The following is a 15,443-nucleotide window of genomic DNA, read 5'->3' on the forward strand; positions in this document are numbered from 1 at the left end:
AAGAAGTCGACAAAATGCTTTCTCGGAATATCATCGAGCCTTCCAGCAGTCCATGGGCGTCCCTGTTGTACTTGTTAAGAAGAAGGACAACAGTTGGCGATTTTGCGTTGATTATCGGCATTTGAACAAGGTCACAAAGAAGGACGTCTATCCTCTGCCACGAATTGACGACGCCCTAGATTGCCTTCACGGTGCACAATATTTTTCTTCAATCGACCTCCGCTCCGGGTACTGGCAAATTGCCGTTGACGAGATGGACCGTGAGAAGACGGCCTTTATCACTTCCGACGGCCTTTACCAGTTTAAAGTGATGCCGTTCGGTTTGTGCAATGCGCCCGCCACGTTTGAACGTATGATGGATGCCCTGTTGCATGGCTTCAAGTGGTCCATCTGCCTCTGCTACCTGGATGACGTAATCGTTTTTTCTCCATCCTTTGTGACGCACCTTGAAAGGCTATCGAAGATCTTATCTGTCTTCCGTAAGGCGGGCCTGCAGCTAAATTTGGCCAAGTGCCACTTCGGCCGTCGTGAAATTTCTGTGCTCGGGCATCTCGTTGATTCCTTCGGTGTTCGCCCTGATGAAGATAAAATACGGGCTGTGAAAGATTTTCCTGTGCCAACTTGTTCCAAAGACGTTCGCAGTTTCTTCGGCCTCTGTTCTTACTTCCGTCGTTTTGTCAAAAACTTTGCCGACGTCGCGCGCCCTCTCACTCGGCTCCTCAAGAAAGACGCCGCCTTCGTCTGGGGTCCTGAGCAAGCGGATGCGTTCTCCAATCTGGTACAACTGCTTACCTCTCCACCTATTCTCGCCCACTTTGACGTATCAGCTCCAACAGAAGTCCGTACCGACGCAAGCGGTCATGGCATCGGTACAGTCCTGGCCCAGACACAACAAGGTCGGGAACGCGTTGTTGCCTATGCCAGCCGCCTTCTTTCTGCTGCTGAGCGCAAGTACTCTATTACTGAACGCGAATGTCTGGCGCTCGTTTGGGCAGTCGGAAAATTTCGTCCCTATTTGTACGGCCGGCCATTCACAGTCATCACTGATCACCATGCCTTGTGTTGGCTTTCGTCCCTGAAAGACCCTTCAGGCCGCCTTGGTCGTTGGGCTCTGCGCCTCCAAGAATTCGACTACTCAGTTGTCTACAAAACCGGCCGCTTGCACCAAGATGCCGACTGTATGTCCCGATATCCTGTCGACCCCCCAGACAGTTCTACGGCCAACCTTTCTACCAACGTTTTCTCTCTGTCCGCTTTTCACGACATTGGAATCGAGCAACGGCGGGACACCTTCTTGCGCGATATCATCCAAAGGCACACATCCGCGACGCCCGACCCTTCCCTTCGAATGTTTGAGCTTCATGATGGTGTATTGTACCGTTGCAACATGCGTCCTGACGGCCCCGACAGACTACTCGTCGTTCCTCCTCACCTGCGTCAGACTGTTCTCGCCCAGCTTCACGATATGCCGACAGCCGGTCACCTCGGCGTTTCACGGACTTATGACAGAGTTCGCCGGCGCTTCTTCTGGCCTGGACTGTACCGCGACGTCTCCCGTTATATTGCTGCCTGTGATCTTTGTCAAAGACGAAAAAAACCTACTACCCATCCTGCCGGACGCCTTCAGCCGCTCGACATACCATCAGAGCCATTCTACCGTGTGGGTGTTGATCTCCTTGGCCCTTTTCCTACGTCCACTGCGGGCAATAGGTGGATTGCAGTAGCAACTGATTATGCAACCCGATACGCGATCACATGGGCTCTTCCAACTAGCTGTGCAACTGACGTTGCCGACTTTCTCCTCGAGGACGTCATCCTACACCACGGCGCCCCTCGGCAGCTCCTCACCGACCGAGGCAGCTACTTCCTTTCGAAAGTGGTTGATGACCTCCTACGCTCCTGCGCCACCAAACACAAGCTTTCAACTGCTTATCATCCGCAAACCAACGGCCTAACCGAGCACCTGAATCGAACTCTTACTGACATGCTATCCATGTATGTCTCCGCTGATCATCGCGACTGGGACACTACGTTACCGTTTGTCACCTTCGCCTATAATTCTTCTCGACACGGTACCGCTGGGTTCTCTCCATTTTTCCTTTTGTTCGGCCGCAACCCTACGCTACCTTTCGACACACTCCTGCCGTCCAAACTGAGTTATATGTCGGAGTACGCTCGGGAGGCAATAACGAAGGCCCAAGAGGCGCGCGAAGTTACTCGACGCCGACTAGTGGACTTGCAGGAAAACCAGAGGCGTGTATATGACGCCCACCATCGTGACGCCCACTACGCGCCCGGCAATCTGGTTCTGCTTTGGTCCTCCACGCGCCGCCTGGGACTTTCCGAGAAGTTACTCCCACGCTATTCAGGCCCTTACCGCATCTTACGCCAGGTGACCGACGTCACCTACGAAATCGCCCCTAGTGACCCCACCGTGGATCACCCTCGCACTGACGTAGTTCATGTTATGCGGCTCAACCCCTATCACTCGACTGCCTCCTGATGAGCACCGGGTCGGTGCTTCAGCCGCCGGGAAATAATGTAACGGGCTAAAAAGGACAACGAAGAAGACAAGAAAGAGGACGACGTTGACAGACCCTGCAAGCTGGGCGCCATCTTGCCAGCCGCTGAGTTTATTCTGTGTATATATATTGTAAATATATTCTCCCCGTAACAATATAAAGAACCTTGATTTACGTACACTTTCTAATGCCGCCCAACCTATTGATGTTATAGATTACGTTATTGCTGCTGCAGAAACAGTTACCACATGTTCTCTGTATTTATGCAACTGCTGACATGAGGCTGCATGTGACACCCACATGTCATTCTTCCTTTGTTTGGCAACATTTATGCGATGCTCCTTCCTTTGTAATGAAGTTTAATTCGATATGGTTTGATTATGTATCACCAACTAGCTACCCTGCTAAATTACCAAGCAGCTTGGTGCTTTGTTTAAGGTAGGTCACCACCTTCAAAAACGGGGTTTTTGAAAAAAAATTGATTTTCTGGGATTTATAATTTTCAAGATTCCTGTCTATTTAAGGATATTGAGCAAAAATAATTATGTATTTATCTTGAGCCGTTCGAAAGTTATGACCATTTTTCCAACCCCTCCTAGACGCATCCGAAACGGAAACTGAAGGTTTCCGGTTCCACAACACCTGCCATCTCGTCATAAATGTGTTTTCATATACGTATTACGTAATTCTAAGTTGTCCAAGTACGTTCCAAAGCTTGTGGAACACGTTGTTTTCAATTTATTTCAAAATTTCCACTGCATGGCTGTGGCACTCTGTTGTTTAAGTTGGGCGCGTTTTCGCTCGTCTTTTTCTGCTTGTTTGTATGCCGTTTCGAGCTCTTGGACTTAGTTCTGGCTTTTCAAGGAGAAAGTTATAGTACTTGATGAAATATGGCGAAGTATAGGACAAAAACTAAGCGTCAGCGCAAGTTAGGTTATGAATATACCAAGCGTGAACCCACTGTGGAGCACGTTGATGAGAGTCAGCTGGAGACACAAAACGAGCTAGGAAAAAAATACATGCTTCCGCTCGCTCAAAAGAGGAAGTCGCAAGCTATGAGCCTGGTGAATTTCAGACATATCGAATGTTTCTTTGTTATATGGACATTCGGTTCAATTGTTTAAAGCAATTTTTCTCGAAACATGATTTCTTGCATCCTACAATTACGCGAACTTTCTTTCTTTGTAATAAATATTTTCACAAATTTTTTCGTGATGTTTCTTTATAGGTAGAACTGTGCATCCAAGCAGAATCATTGAAAACTATCGGCAACCTTTAGTACTATGGCCAATTGTGCGCAAAGCAAACCTGCCAAATATGAACATTTTAAGTATTTTTATGATAGCGCACCTCAGCTCAGATATATGGTTATCGTGGAGGTTAGATGCACAGTATATTGTCCTCACTACGTACCTGCGAAGTCGCGTTTAATCGCACCAATAGTCCTTTACTTATGACTGTTTGCGCAACATGCATTTTTTGGCACATTTCAATTTTTATAAATTTTATTTTTTACATTTTTGGCAATTTCGTCATTTCAAAGTATAAATTTACCTAAGCCCAACAAGCCAAAAACATAATTAAAACTTTGGGACTAAAACTGCAAATCTTTTTCTCGGAGGTGGTGACCTACCTTAAGGTTTCCTTTTTGTGGACGTCTTTGTTCCGTTCATTTTTCCGTGCATGTCGTGCCATCAATCCATTTCCGTCCTACTGTAAGATAATAATAATAATAATATCTGGGCTTTTAAGTCCCAGAACCACGGTATGATTATTAGGGACGCCGTAGTGGAGGGCTCCGGAAATTTCCATCATCCCGTGTTCTTTAACGTGCACTGACATCGCACAGTACACATGCCTCTAGCATTTCGCCTCCATTGAAATGCGACCGGGATCGAAACCCGCGACCTTCGGGTCAGCAGCCGAGCACCGTAACCGCTACGCCACCGCGGCGGACTCCTTCTGTAAGGTGTTATAAGATGCGAGCATGCACATGTCCGAGCTTTTGATGTTTTGGGGATGATGGCAGTGCGCATGTTCCAATGGTGTGGCTGCTTACATGTGCCTTCTTTTTGGAAACGAATATAACCAGTTCGTAGCTGACGTCCACCCTGCCTACAGTGTTTTTTCGTCCTCGTCTGCTTCGCGCCTAGATGGTTGCATAAGCATGTATGACCAACTAGCTCAAACCGAAGCTTATGGCATTTTTTGTAAGCATGAGCACACCTGTCTCCGGGCGTATTACCGTTCACGCGCAGAAAGTGAAGAACGGCAGCCCAGCGCAAGTGTACCACATACTGCAAGGTGACGTCATCGTGGCCGTAAACGACCAGGACGTGACCCAGCTCCCCATCGCAGAGGTGCGCCGCCGAATGCAGGAATCGGGAGAACAGCTGGTGCTGACGGTGCTCTCGTCCAGCGCATATCGGATGCTCGAGTCTCGTAACGACATGGACGAAGTGCTCAAGGCGGCGGGCACAGACACCCTTCAGCTCAGGGCCGTCCACATCATGTGCGGCGGCATGGGTAACTTCGGCTTCAGCACCTTCGAGGCCAAGGCGTATAACGATAAGAAGAAGGCGCTCGTGCACAGTCACATCGTTCAGCAGGTAGGCCAGCACCTTTCGGCAAGTTTCTTTTCAAGCGCGTTCACAATGACGATGAGAGCTCGTGTCGTATATACGCTATGAGCATCGTCTTTATTGTACAAGGCGCCAACCTGTGAGCCACCAAGCTCAATTTCTTTAACGCATTAAGCGTCTCATGGCATGGCCTCTCGAGCGATGCACGGAAGGTGAATGAAGTAGTACAAAACCCTACGTGACCTACGTCAGTAATGACACCATGATGTGACGCCACCATGAGCCGTCATCATGACATGTGGTGATGACCGCACATGGGTTCGTCGCATATCTTCGAAACTTGGGAAGTTACCACAAGATGTCGTATTAAGAAATCATCATATGAGGTCAACACTTTACATCATCGTTTCGTCAAAGGTGGTCATTCCCGTAGGTAAGGCGACAGCAATCCATGTGCCATAGGCGGCATGCAAGTGACTTGAAATGACAGTGTAACTTAAAGGACACTAAAGTGAAACATTGATAAATTGCGCTCTTAGAACACCAATGTCGTTATTTCACCATCGTAGGCTCATTAATACAGGAAAAAATCTAGATTAAATAGTCATTTTTTAAGTTTGCCGGCGAAATATCCGCGCGTGACATCAAGGATTTCAAGGTGTATTTTTCGTATGCCTCAACGACATTTGCTGAAACTTAGTACGTCAAGCCTATCGCACCCTCAGAGGACAACGTACTTCATTTTTACCGATTAGGAACTGGGTAGGACCTAGAAGATGCCACGAAAATCTATGACGTCACGGCGTTTCGTGCGGGAACGTCAAGATGGCGTCGCTACAAGCATTTTCTCTTTGCGCGTCTTCTCTCTTACCAAGCGTCTCCTCGCAGCAAGAATGGTGATTTCGGTATCTCAAAAGAGTAATTTACTAATACGAAAAAAATCGTTTTCCTCTTTAGTATTCACTTTAATGCGCGTCTCTCGCACAGCGGCTCCTTGTGTCTTTCAAGAGCTCTGGTCACCGGCAGTTTAAGTAATGCATCACCAAGTGTGACGCAGGCTTACGCGTTCAATTGATACAGTCAGTGTAACATGGTGCAGAACCTTTTATTTGGCCTGAATTTGAATGAACAATTTTCTCCCTAAAGAAGGTCTATCAGTTTGTAGTTTAGTTTTCTGCGTTTTGCGATAGAGTGACTTCACTGTTGCTGCGCTTTAGTTCTTCTCCGTTCTCCCTACTTTTCCGTCGCCAATCATTTTCCGTGCTGTCCTCAAATCTAACGTTCTTTGGTACAAAGAGGGCACCGTAGCGAGTGGATGACGCACTATCGCGCATGTACTACGTTTACGGACTCATCTTCTACAGAAGTAACTACGTCACAGCATATAGAATGTAATGGTACGTTGTGGGTAAAGCGCTTCTAACCATCTCGTCGCGCAGTGATGATTTAATAATACGTTGTGGGTAAAGCGCTTCTAACCATCTAGTCGCGCACTGATGATTTATTGGTACGTTGTGGGTAAAGCACTTCTAACCATCTAGTCGCGCAGCGATGTAATGGTGCGTTGTGGGTAAAGCACTTCTAACCATCTAGTCGCGCAGTGATGATTTAATGGTGCGTTGTGGGTAAAGCACTTCTAACCATCTAGTCGCGCAGTGATGATTTAATGGTACGTTGTGGGTAAAGCGCTTCTGACCATCTAGTCGCGCAGTGATGACTTAATGGTACGTTGTGGGAAAAGCGCTTCTAACCATCTAGTCGCGCAGTGATAATTTAATGGTACGTTGTGGGTAAAGCACTTGTAACCATTTAGTCATGCAGCCTAGAGTTACTGTATATGCTACCTTTAGGTAGCAGAGTTGCGCATTTGTATTCCAGACGCCGCTAGCAACCATGCGTTGCGGAGAAGCTGACGCTCGGGCCAATTTTTGTATTTTTCGACGCCGCCGCTCAGCGAACTGGGTAAACACTTGTCATCGATAATCAATGTTTATCGCCGATATTCGACACACCAGACATGTTAATCGGCGACACGGTAGGCATGCCGCCTGCAAAAACGGAGTGCGACTTCACCGCATAGCTGTGGTTGCTAGCCAGACCTATGCGCAACTCTGCTACCTAAAGGTAGCATATACAGTAACTCTGATGCAGCCATGTAATGGCACGTTCTGGGTAAAGCGCTTCTAACCATCTAGTCGCGCAGTGATGATTTATTGGTACGTTGTGGGTAAAGCAACCATCTAGTCGCGCAACGATGTAATGATGCGTTGTGGGTAAAGCACTTCTAACCATCTAGTCGCGCAGTGATGATTTAATGGTGCGCTGTGGGTAAAGCACTTCTAACCATCTAGTCGCGCAGTGATGATTTAATGCTACGTTGTGAGTAAAGCGCTTCCAACCATCTAGTCGCGCAGTGATGACTCAATGGTATGTTGTGAGTAAAGCGCTTCCAACCATCTAGTCGCGCAGTGATGATTTAATGCTACGTTGTGAGTAAAGCGTTTCTAACCATACAGTCGCGCAGTGATGATTTAATGGTACGCTGTGGTTAAAGCGCTTCTAACCATCTAGTCGCGCAGTGATGATTTATTGGTACGTTGTGGGTAAAGCGCTTCTAACCATCTGGTCGCGCAGTGATGATTTAATAGTACGTTGTGGGTAAAGCACTTCTAACCATTTAGTCGTGCAGCGATGTAATGGCACGTTGTGGGTAAAGCCCTTCTAACCATCTAGTGCGCAGTGATTATTTAATGGTACGTTGTGGGTAAAGCGCTTCCAACCATCAGGTCGCGCAGTGATGATTTAATGGCACGTTGTGAACAATGCGTTTCCAACCATCTAGTCGCGTAGTGATGATTTAATGGTACGTTGTGGGTAAAGCGCTTCCAACCATCTAGTCGCGCAGTGATGATTTAATGCTACGTTGTGAGTAAAGCGCTTCTAACCATACAGTCGCGCAGTGATGATTCAATGGTACGCTTTGGTTAAAGCGCTTCTTACCATATAGTCGCGCAGTGATGATTTATCGGTACGTTGTTGGTAAAGCGCTTCTAACCATCTGGTCGCGCAGTGATGATTTAATGGTACGTTGTGAGTAAAGCGCTTCCAACCATCTAGTCGCGCAGTGATGTAATAGTACGTTGTGGGTAAAGCGCTTCTAACCATCTAGTCGCGCAGTGATGATTTATTGGTACGTTGTGGGTAAAGCAACCATCTAGTCGCGCAGTGATGTAATGATGCGTTGTGGGTAAAGCACTTCTAACCATCTAGTCGCGCAGTGATGATTTAATGAAGCGTTGTGGGTAAAGCACTTCTAACCATCTAGTCGCGCAGTGATGTTTTAATGGTACGTTGTGAGTAAAGCGCTTCCAACCATCTAGTCGCGCAGTGATGACTCAATGGTATGTTGTGAGTAAAGCGCTTCCAACCATCTAGTCGCGCAGTGATGATTTATTGTTACGTTGTTAGTAAAGCGCTTCTAACCATACAGTCGCGCAGTGATGATTTATTGGTACGTTGTGGGTAAAGCGCTTCTAACCATCTGGTCGCGCAGTGATGATTTAATGGTACGTTGTGGTTAAAGCACTTTTAACCATTTAGTCGTGCAGTGATGTAATGGCACGTTGTGGGTAAAGCCCTTCTAACCATCTAGTCGCGCAGTGATTATTTAATGGTACGTTCTGGGTAAAGCGCTTCTAACCATCTAGTCGCGCAGTGATGATTTAGTGGTACGTTGTGAGTAAAGCGCTACCAACCATGTAGTCGCGCAGCGATGTATTGACACGTTGTGGGTAAAGCGCTTCTATCCATCTAGTCGCGCAGTGATGATTTATTGGTGCGTTGTGAGTAAAGCACAGCTAACCATCTAGTCGCGCAGCGATGTAACGATTCGTTGTGTGTAAAGCGCTTCCAACCAACTAGTCGAGCAATGACGATTTAATGGTACGTTGTGAGTAAAGCGCTTCCAACCATCTAGTCGCGTAGTGATCATTTAATGGTACGTTGTGAGTAAAGCGCTTCTAACCATCTCGTGACGCAGTGATGATATAATGGTACGTTGTGGGTAAAGCGCTTCTAACCATCTAGTCGCGCAGTGATGATTTAATGGTACGTTGTGGGTAAAGCGCTTCCAACCATCTAGTCGCGCAGTGATGATTTAATGGTACGTTGTGAGTAAAGTGGTTCTAACCGTCTCGTCGCGCAGTGATGATTTGATGGTACGTTTTGGGTGAAGCGCTTCTAACAATCTAGTCGCGCAGTGATGATTTAATAGTATGTTGTGGGCAAAGCGCTTCCAACCATCTAGTCGCGCAGTGATGATTTAATGATACGTTGTGAGTAAAGCACTTCTAACCATCTAGTCGCGCAGTGATGATTTAATGGTACGTTGTGGGTAAAGTGCTTCTAACCATCTAGTCGCGCAGTGATGATTTAATGGTACGTTGTGAGTAAAGCGCTTCCAACCATCTAGTCGCGCAGTGATGATTTAGTGGTACGTTGTGGATAAAGCGCTTCTAACCATCTAGTCGCACAGTGATTTAATGGTACGTTGTGAGTAAAGCACTTCTAACCATCTAGTCGCGCAGTGATCTAATGGTACTTTGTGGGTAAAGCGCTTCTAACCATGTAGTCGCGCAGTGATGATTTAATGGTACGTTGCGAGTAAAGCGCTCCAGCCATCTAGTCGCGCAGCGGTGTAATGGCATGTTGTGGGTAAAGCGCTTCTAACCATCTAGTCGCGCAGCAATTTAATGTGACGTTGTGGGTAAAGCGTTTATAACCATCTAGTCGCACAGTGATGTAATGGTACGCTGTGTGTAAAGCGCTTCTAACCATCTAGTCGCGCAGTGATGATTTAATGGTAAGTTGTGGGTAAACAGTTCTAACTTCTTGTCGCACAGTGATGTAATTGTTATGAGTAAAGAACTTCTAACCATCTAGTCGTGCAGTGATGTAATGGTACGTTGTGGGTAAGGAACTTCTAACCATCTAGTCGCGCAGTGATGTAATGGAACGTTGTGGGTAAAGCGCTTCTAACCATCTAGTCACGCAGCGATGTAATGGTACGTTGTGGGTAAAGCGCTTCTAACCATCTAGTCGCACAGTGATATAATGGAATGTTGTGGGTAAAGCGCTTCTAACCATCTAGTCGCGCAGTGATGTAATGGTACGTTGTGGGTAAAGCGCTTCTAACCGTCTAGTCGCGCAGCGAGGTAATGGTACCTTGTGGTTAAAGCGCTTCTTGCCATCTAGTCGCGCAGTGAAACACAGTCTTCGCGTCGGAGTGTAGGTTACAGCAGGCAGCGCGTGAGCGTTATCAGCTAGCGGGTGCGTCTGCTAAACGTACCAAGTGCGATAGAGCGCCAGCCTCTCGCCAGGGTGCTCTGTTTTTATAAATGGTACGCGCTTCTATATTCACTGCCACAGAGCGACTGACTGTGCAAACTTAGCAGCTTGAACGTTTTGAGATCGCAGGTCATGTCTGTAAATTTCCCAGCGTACGAACAGTTTTTTACGCTACACAGTAGCGGAAAAACCTATTTTTCTTCTCCTTTATATCATTTTTCTTCCAGAAGTATCCGCTTGTGCGCTGCTCAAAACACTGCCAGTTGACTACAATGGACGTTATGGCTTCTGCGCGGGAGCCTTGTTCACAATGATCTTCCGTCGTTCTGTGCAAAGCTCGATTCTGTTACATCGGTAGGCCCTGTGTGGTTTTTTCGTTGGATTGTTATCTGTCGACAAGATGAGACTAACTCCAACTTTTGATGTCGTTGCAATGATTGGCAAATGAAACAACGCCGCTCATGCTTAATTTCTTACGTAGAGAGTTTTCATTTTCCCTGAGGGGGCGGGGTCCCCGACTTGCTCTTCCACATTTCATCTCACTCTCCCCATATATATATATATATATATATATATATAATATATATATATATATAAGAGAGATGAGTGAGAAGAAGGACTCACGTACGAAATGTAGTTTTATTAACGTTTCGGCTGGTGGGCCAGCCTTTCCCCGGCCGGAAGCTCAGAATAAATGTTATGTTTTTGACTGTGACTATATATATATATATATATATATATATATATATATATATTATATATAATATATATATATATATATATATATATATATATATATGTGTGTGTGTGTGTGTGTGTGTGTGTGTGTGTGTGTGTGTGTGTGTGTGTGTGTGTGTGTGTGTGTGTGTTGCGAAATGCCGCGGAACGGAGCAGCGAGGAGCGTGCGGAACTATCGCGAAGACGAGAACGTTGAAGATAGGGGCACGAGCTGGAAGGGCAGTTTTGATCGCCATGATCAATAAACGGGTAGTCTCCATCTAACGTCTGCGGAACCAGTTCTTTGTTACATTTGGTGCGCGAAACCCGGGATCCGCCCCTTTGGAGACTTCCCTTCACGTCATAACCATGGCAAACCCGGACCAGCTGCGCAAGAAGCGTGGTGCCCTAAGGGCTGGCGTCACGAGAGCGCTCACGCTTTTAACGGACCTGCTGCAGCAACCGGATCCTGACGCCTCTCAGATTAGCGGCCACATGGATTACCTCAAGGACAAGGAGCAGCACTGTCGCAGCTCGACGACGTCATCCTTGCGACCACGGACGAAAAGAACCTCGACCAGGAAGTAGGTACGGCGCAGGAATACAACGAGAAGATTCTGTACGCAGTATCACGCGCCAAGTTCTGGCTTCAAGAACGTGAGAGGAATGCCGGAACGCAGGCTCGAGCAACTGAACCCGGGCCTAGCTACCTCGGATCTCCGAACTCCGGCGACGCAGCAGGCCAGGTGAGAGAGCACCGTCAGCGTTCAGTTCAACTACCGAAGCTACAGATACCGACTTTCGATGGTAGTCTGCGTGGATGGCAGTCTTTTTGGGACCATTTCGACGCCACCATCCACAAGAACGCTGAGCTACCACGAATTGAAAAGTTCAAGTACCTCCTCACATACTTAACCGGCAGCGCGAAGCGGGCCATCGAAGGCATCCGCTTAGCCGAACAAAACTATGACCTTGCGATCAAGACGCTCACGGACCGCTTCGGACGCCGGGATCTGCTCGTGAACGAACATATCGATCATCTTCTCGCGCTAAGCCCAGTGAAATTTTCATCCGAGGTCCAGAAGCTTCGTCTGCTGCACGACAACGTCCAATTTCACGTCAGCGCCTTAGAAGGGCTTGGAGTTTCGCCAGACCAGTACACCGTGGTGTTAAACCGTGTCCTGATGCGATGTCTGCCAGAGGATCTCGCCATCATATACAGGCAGAAAACCAAGGAAACAAATTGCGCACCCAGTATCGCCGAAACTCCTGAAGACAGAACGCGGCTAGCCAAGGAGATGCTAACCTTCCTCCGCATCCAAGTGGAAATCCGGGAGGAAGGCCGGCAGCTGTCGCGTCGTGCGCTGCAAGACGAACCGAGGACCCACATGCCTGAAGAAATTTATGGCGCGGAACCTATACCATCAGCGTCAGCTCTAACCGGGTCCACCTTGCCTCTCAGACCAGCGTGTCCGCTATGTCAAAGCAAGGATCATATGATCGCTTTCTGTAACGCTAACTTATCGACTGAGGAGAAGCGTGCAAGGCTGCAGTGCGCTAATTGCTGCTTCCGCTGCGGAACACGCAGCGGAAACTTTTCATGGGATTGGATATGAGCAAAAAAATGCGGGGGGGGGGGGGGTGAGAACGAGAGGCATTCCGAAGTCGTGGCGCACAGACGTGCTCATGGAAGGGCTACAGAATATAGCGCAAGCCTTCACCTCCTCGAGAACAATTTCAAGACAGAAGATACGCTGTACCAGACGAAAAAAGCCAGTGCTGCTTACGCAGACAAAGCGGCGACAAAAATGGAATGTCGGAAGCCACAGGCGTCCAGAAGATTGTTTCATTTGTTGAAGGAAAGGAGCACCATTTAACTAAGCAAAGGAGTCTCTAGCCTCAAGGGTGGTACCAGGGGAGAAGACTGCGAGGAAGGGGAGGAAGGGGGTGTTAGAACAGTGTGGGGGCATGCGCCCACTGGTTTCAAACACTTAGGGCCGACCTTTCCACGAAACTAAGGGCGCTAGCGCCCCGTTTGTGTCCTCAGGAAGTCCCCGAGCATATGTCGCGCGGACCCGGCTCAGCGCCCCCTCCCAAGTGGCGCCCGGGGCATTTGTACCCCCCCCCCCCCGTCTCTAGTTACGCCACTGGTTCTTGTATAGCGCCGACAGCAAACCCCACGGCGAGCTCGCTGGCGGTATCCTACCTAGCACGCAATCGAGGCGCGTCCGAGAGAGGGCGACTCCGCATCTCCTCGCGCCCAATACACTTCCGAGACGTCCAGAATGAGCGAGCGTCATTGTACCAATCATCGATCTACTTCGTAATGAAACAGCGCAAAAGACGAGCACACAGAAAGACTAGACAACACAAGCGCTTGTGTTGTCTAGTCTTTCTGTGTGCTCGTCTTTTGCGCTGTTTCATTATGAACGCAAACCAACTAGCCCAACTCTCCCTTTTGCTGCGATCTACTTCGCTTCGTCGCGGTCGTACCGGTTTCGTTTCCGATTAGAGCACGCATGGCGCACATACGTTAACAAATGCAGAACTACTAACACCACTGCAATCGCCGTCGTCAACAATGACGTCATTCTGGTCATCTGTGCTCATTGGAGCTTCGGTTCCGCCGGTGAATAGGCTTGAAATTCATTGCTCCGCAGTAATTGCCAGAGGCAAATTTTTCAAAATATCAAAGCGGAAATGGCCTCTTCGCAGGAATGACAGCAATTCTCCCAGTTGAGTCGACCGCCTCACTCCGCTAGTTAAAAAATTATTTATTTTATTTACTGCCGCAATTTCTGTGTCTATTCATATTAAGAGGTCTCCTACCATAGAAAAAGTGGTACCATTTCCCTTATTTTTGATGATTTTCGGACACATTTCTTGGAACACCCTAACGAGCTGTCCGCTCGTTAAGGATCCCGTGCTACGTGACGCCAACTGGTAAAGAAAAGGGTGTTCCGCACTCGCCGTCATGGCTACGATCGGCGCTAACTAACACTCCTAGGTTTGCTTGCACTGAAGTAGCCAATAAAGTGGACGGAAGATCGATGCCCGCCGCTGTAGCTTAATTGGTCGAGCGTCAGACGCATTGCCCGAAGGCTTGCGCCCTTGTCATCCACTGTACTACCTTCACATTTATATCATAATTGCTGTACATATGATGTCCGCACGTTTTTAATTGTGCAAATGCTTCTTTGTGGTTGATATTGCCAGTATTGTGAGCGTTGTATATTGCTAATTTTAGCACTTCTCTAATGTATTGTAACGGCAACAATGACAACGTGCCAAGATGTCGGCTCTCTTTTGGTTACCGGCCCAGCTTTTCCTCGATAGAGTCAGTGTATTAACTCTATGGCAGCTCTCGTCAGCCATCTGCCGGAACCGCCGCACTCGGTGTCCTTGTTTAGAAAACAACTGGTGAACTTGAAGTTGCAACGATGCGGCCATCGTTTTTTACTCCTACCTGTTCTTCTTGCGCATGCTGTGTGACAGTGCGTAGCTGATGTGCAGTGTTGTTGACGTTACCGAAAAAAAAGCGGCTAAATACGTTACTCGTTACGTTAACAAAAAAAGGTACGCTTTAACGCCTTGCGACACTTAAAAAAAAAGGTGTCGCGTTATCGTTACCGTTAAAGTTACGCATGTTACTTCTGCCGTCACTTCAGGGTCATCAATTTCAATTAGTGCGTCTTCGCTGCAGGAATCCGCAGTGACAATGTTATGCAGCTCACATTTATATTGCACACAATAGTAGCCTTAACAACGATTTTACCTGAAATACTGATTTAACAAAAATATTTTGCACAAATATGCCGGACCACAGTAACATTATAGCCGCCAGTGAAGTACAGTTACATGCGATGGTTTATAATTATCCAGCGACACCCCGTGTTACAAAGACTGTTCATGCCTTCCACCTTCCCCTAAACTTATTGCTTATAATTCTGCGGCACACCGTCGTCGACTCCATTTTTCTCAGTGTGATATTGAACACAAAATGAGATTTCATCATCAATGCCCTCCGCAAAGAAAACATTTCTCAGAGCTCAACAAATGTACAGTAATTCTGGTGGTGTGCTTCTGCTAAGAATTCAGATGCTCAAATTTCGTAGTCATAAAGAAATGCTTAAACGGCTTAGTTACGAAAAAAAAAATTGCACACGTATAAGTTTTCTTCTCTTTAACTGGTTTAGTTGCCGTGATGGTGTTCAAGGTTATCCTCCTTCGCTCAAGAATTCAGTAACTAGAAACGTGTATCTGCCGGTGTACATAG

The 15,443-nt window shown here is 47.4% G+C and overlaps 1 protein-coding gene across 1 annotated transcript in view; it reads left to right on the forward strand.

Moving 5' to 3' along the window:
• The window catches only part of LOC119406639 (uncharacterized), a 141,042-nt gene that overhangs the window by 124,151 nt on the left and 1,448 nt on the right, over positions 1–15,443 (forward strand). Inside the window, exons 11-12 of the mRNA XM_049420166.1 lie at positions 4,781–5,131; positions 11,701–11,913. Coding sequence (XP_049276123.1) covers positions 4,781–5,131; positions 11,701–11,913 — 564 coding nt within the window. The remainder of the gene's footprint in view (positions 1–4,780; positions 5,132–11,700; positions 11,914–15,443) is intronic.

Source organism: Rhipicephalus sanguineus, chromosome 10, assembly GCF_013339695.2.
Source record: "Rhipicephalus sanguineus isolate Rsan-2018 chromosome 10, BIME_Rsan_1.4, whole genome shotgun sequence".
NCBI lineage: Eukaryota > Metazoa > Arthropoda > Arachnida > Ixodida > Ixodidae > Rhipicephalus > Rhipicephalus sanguineus.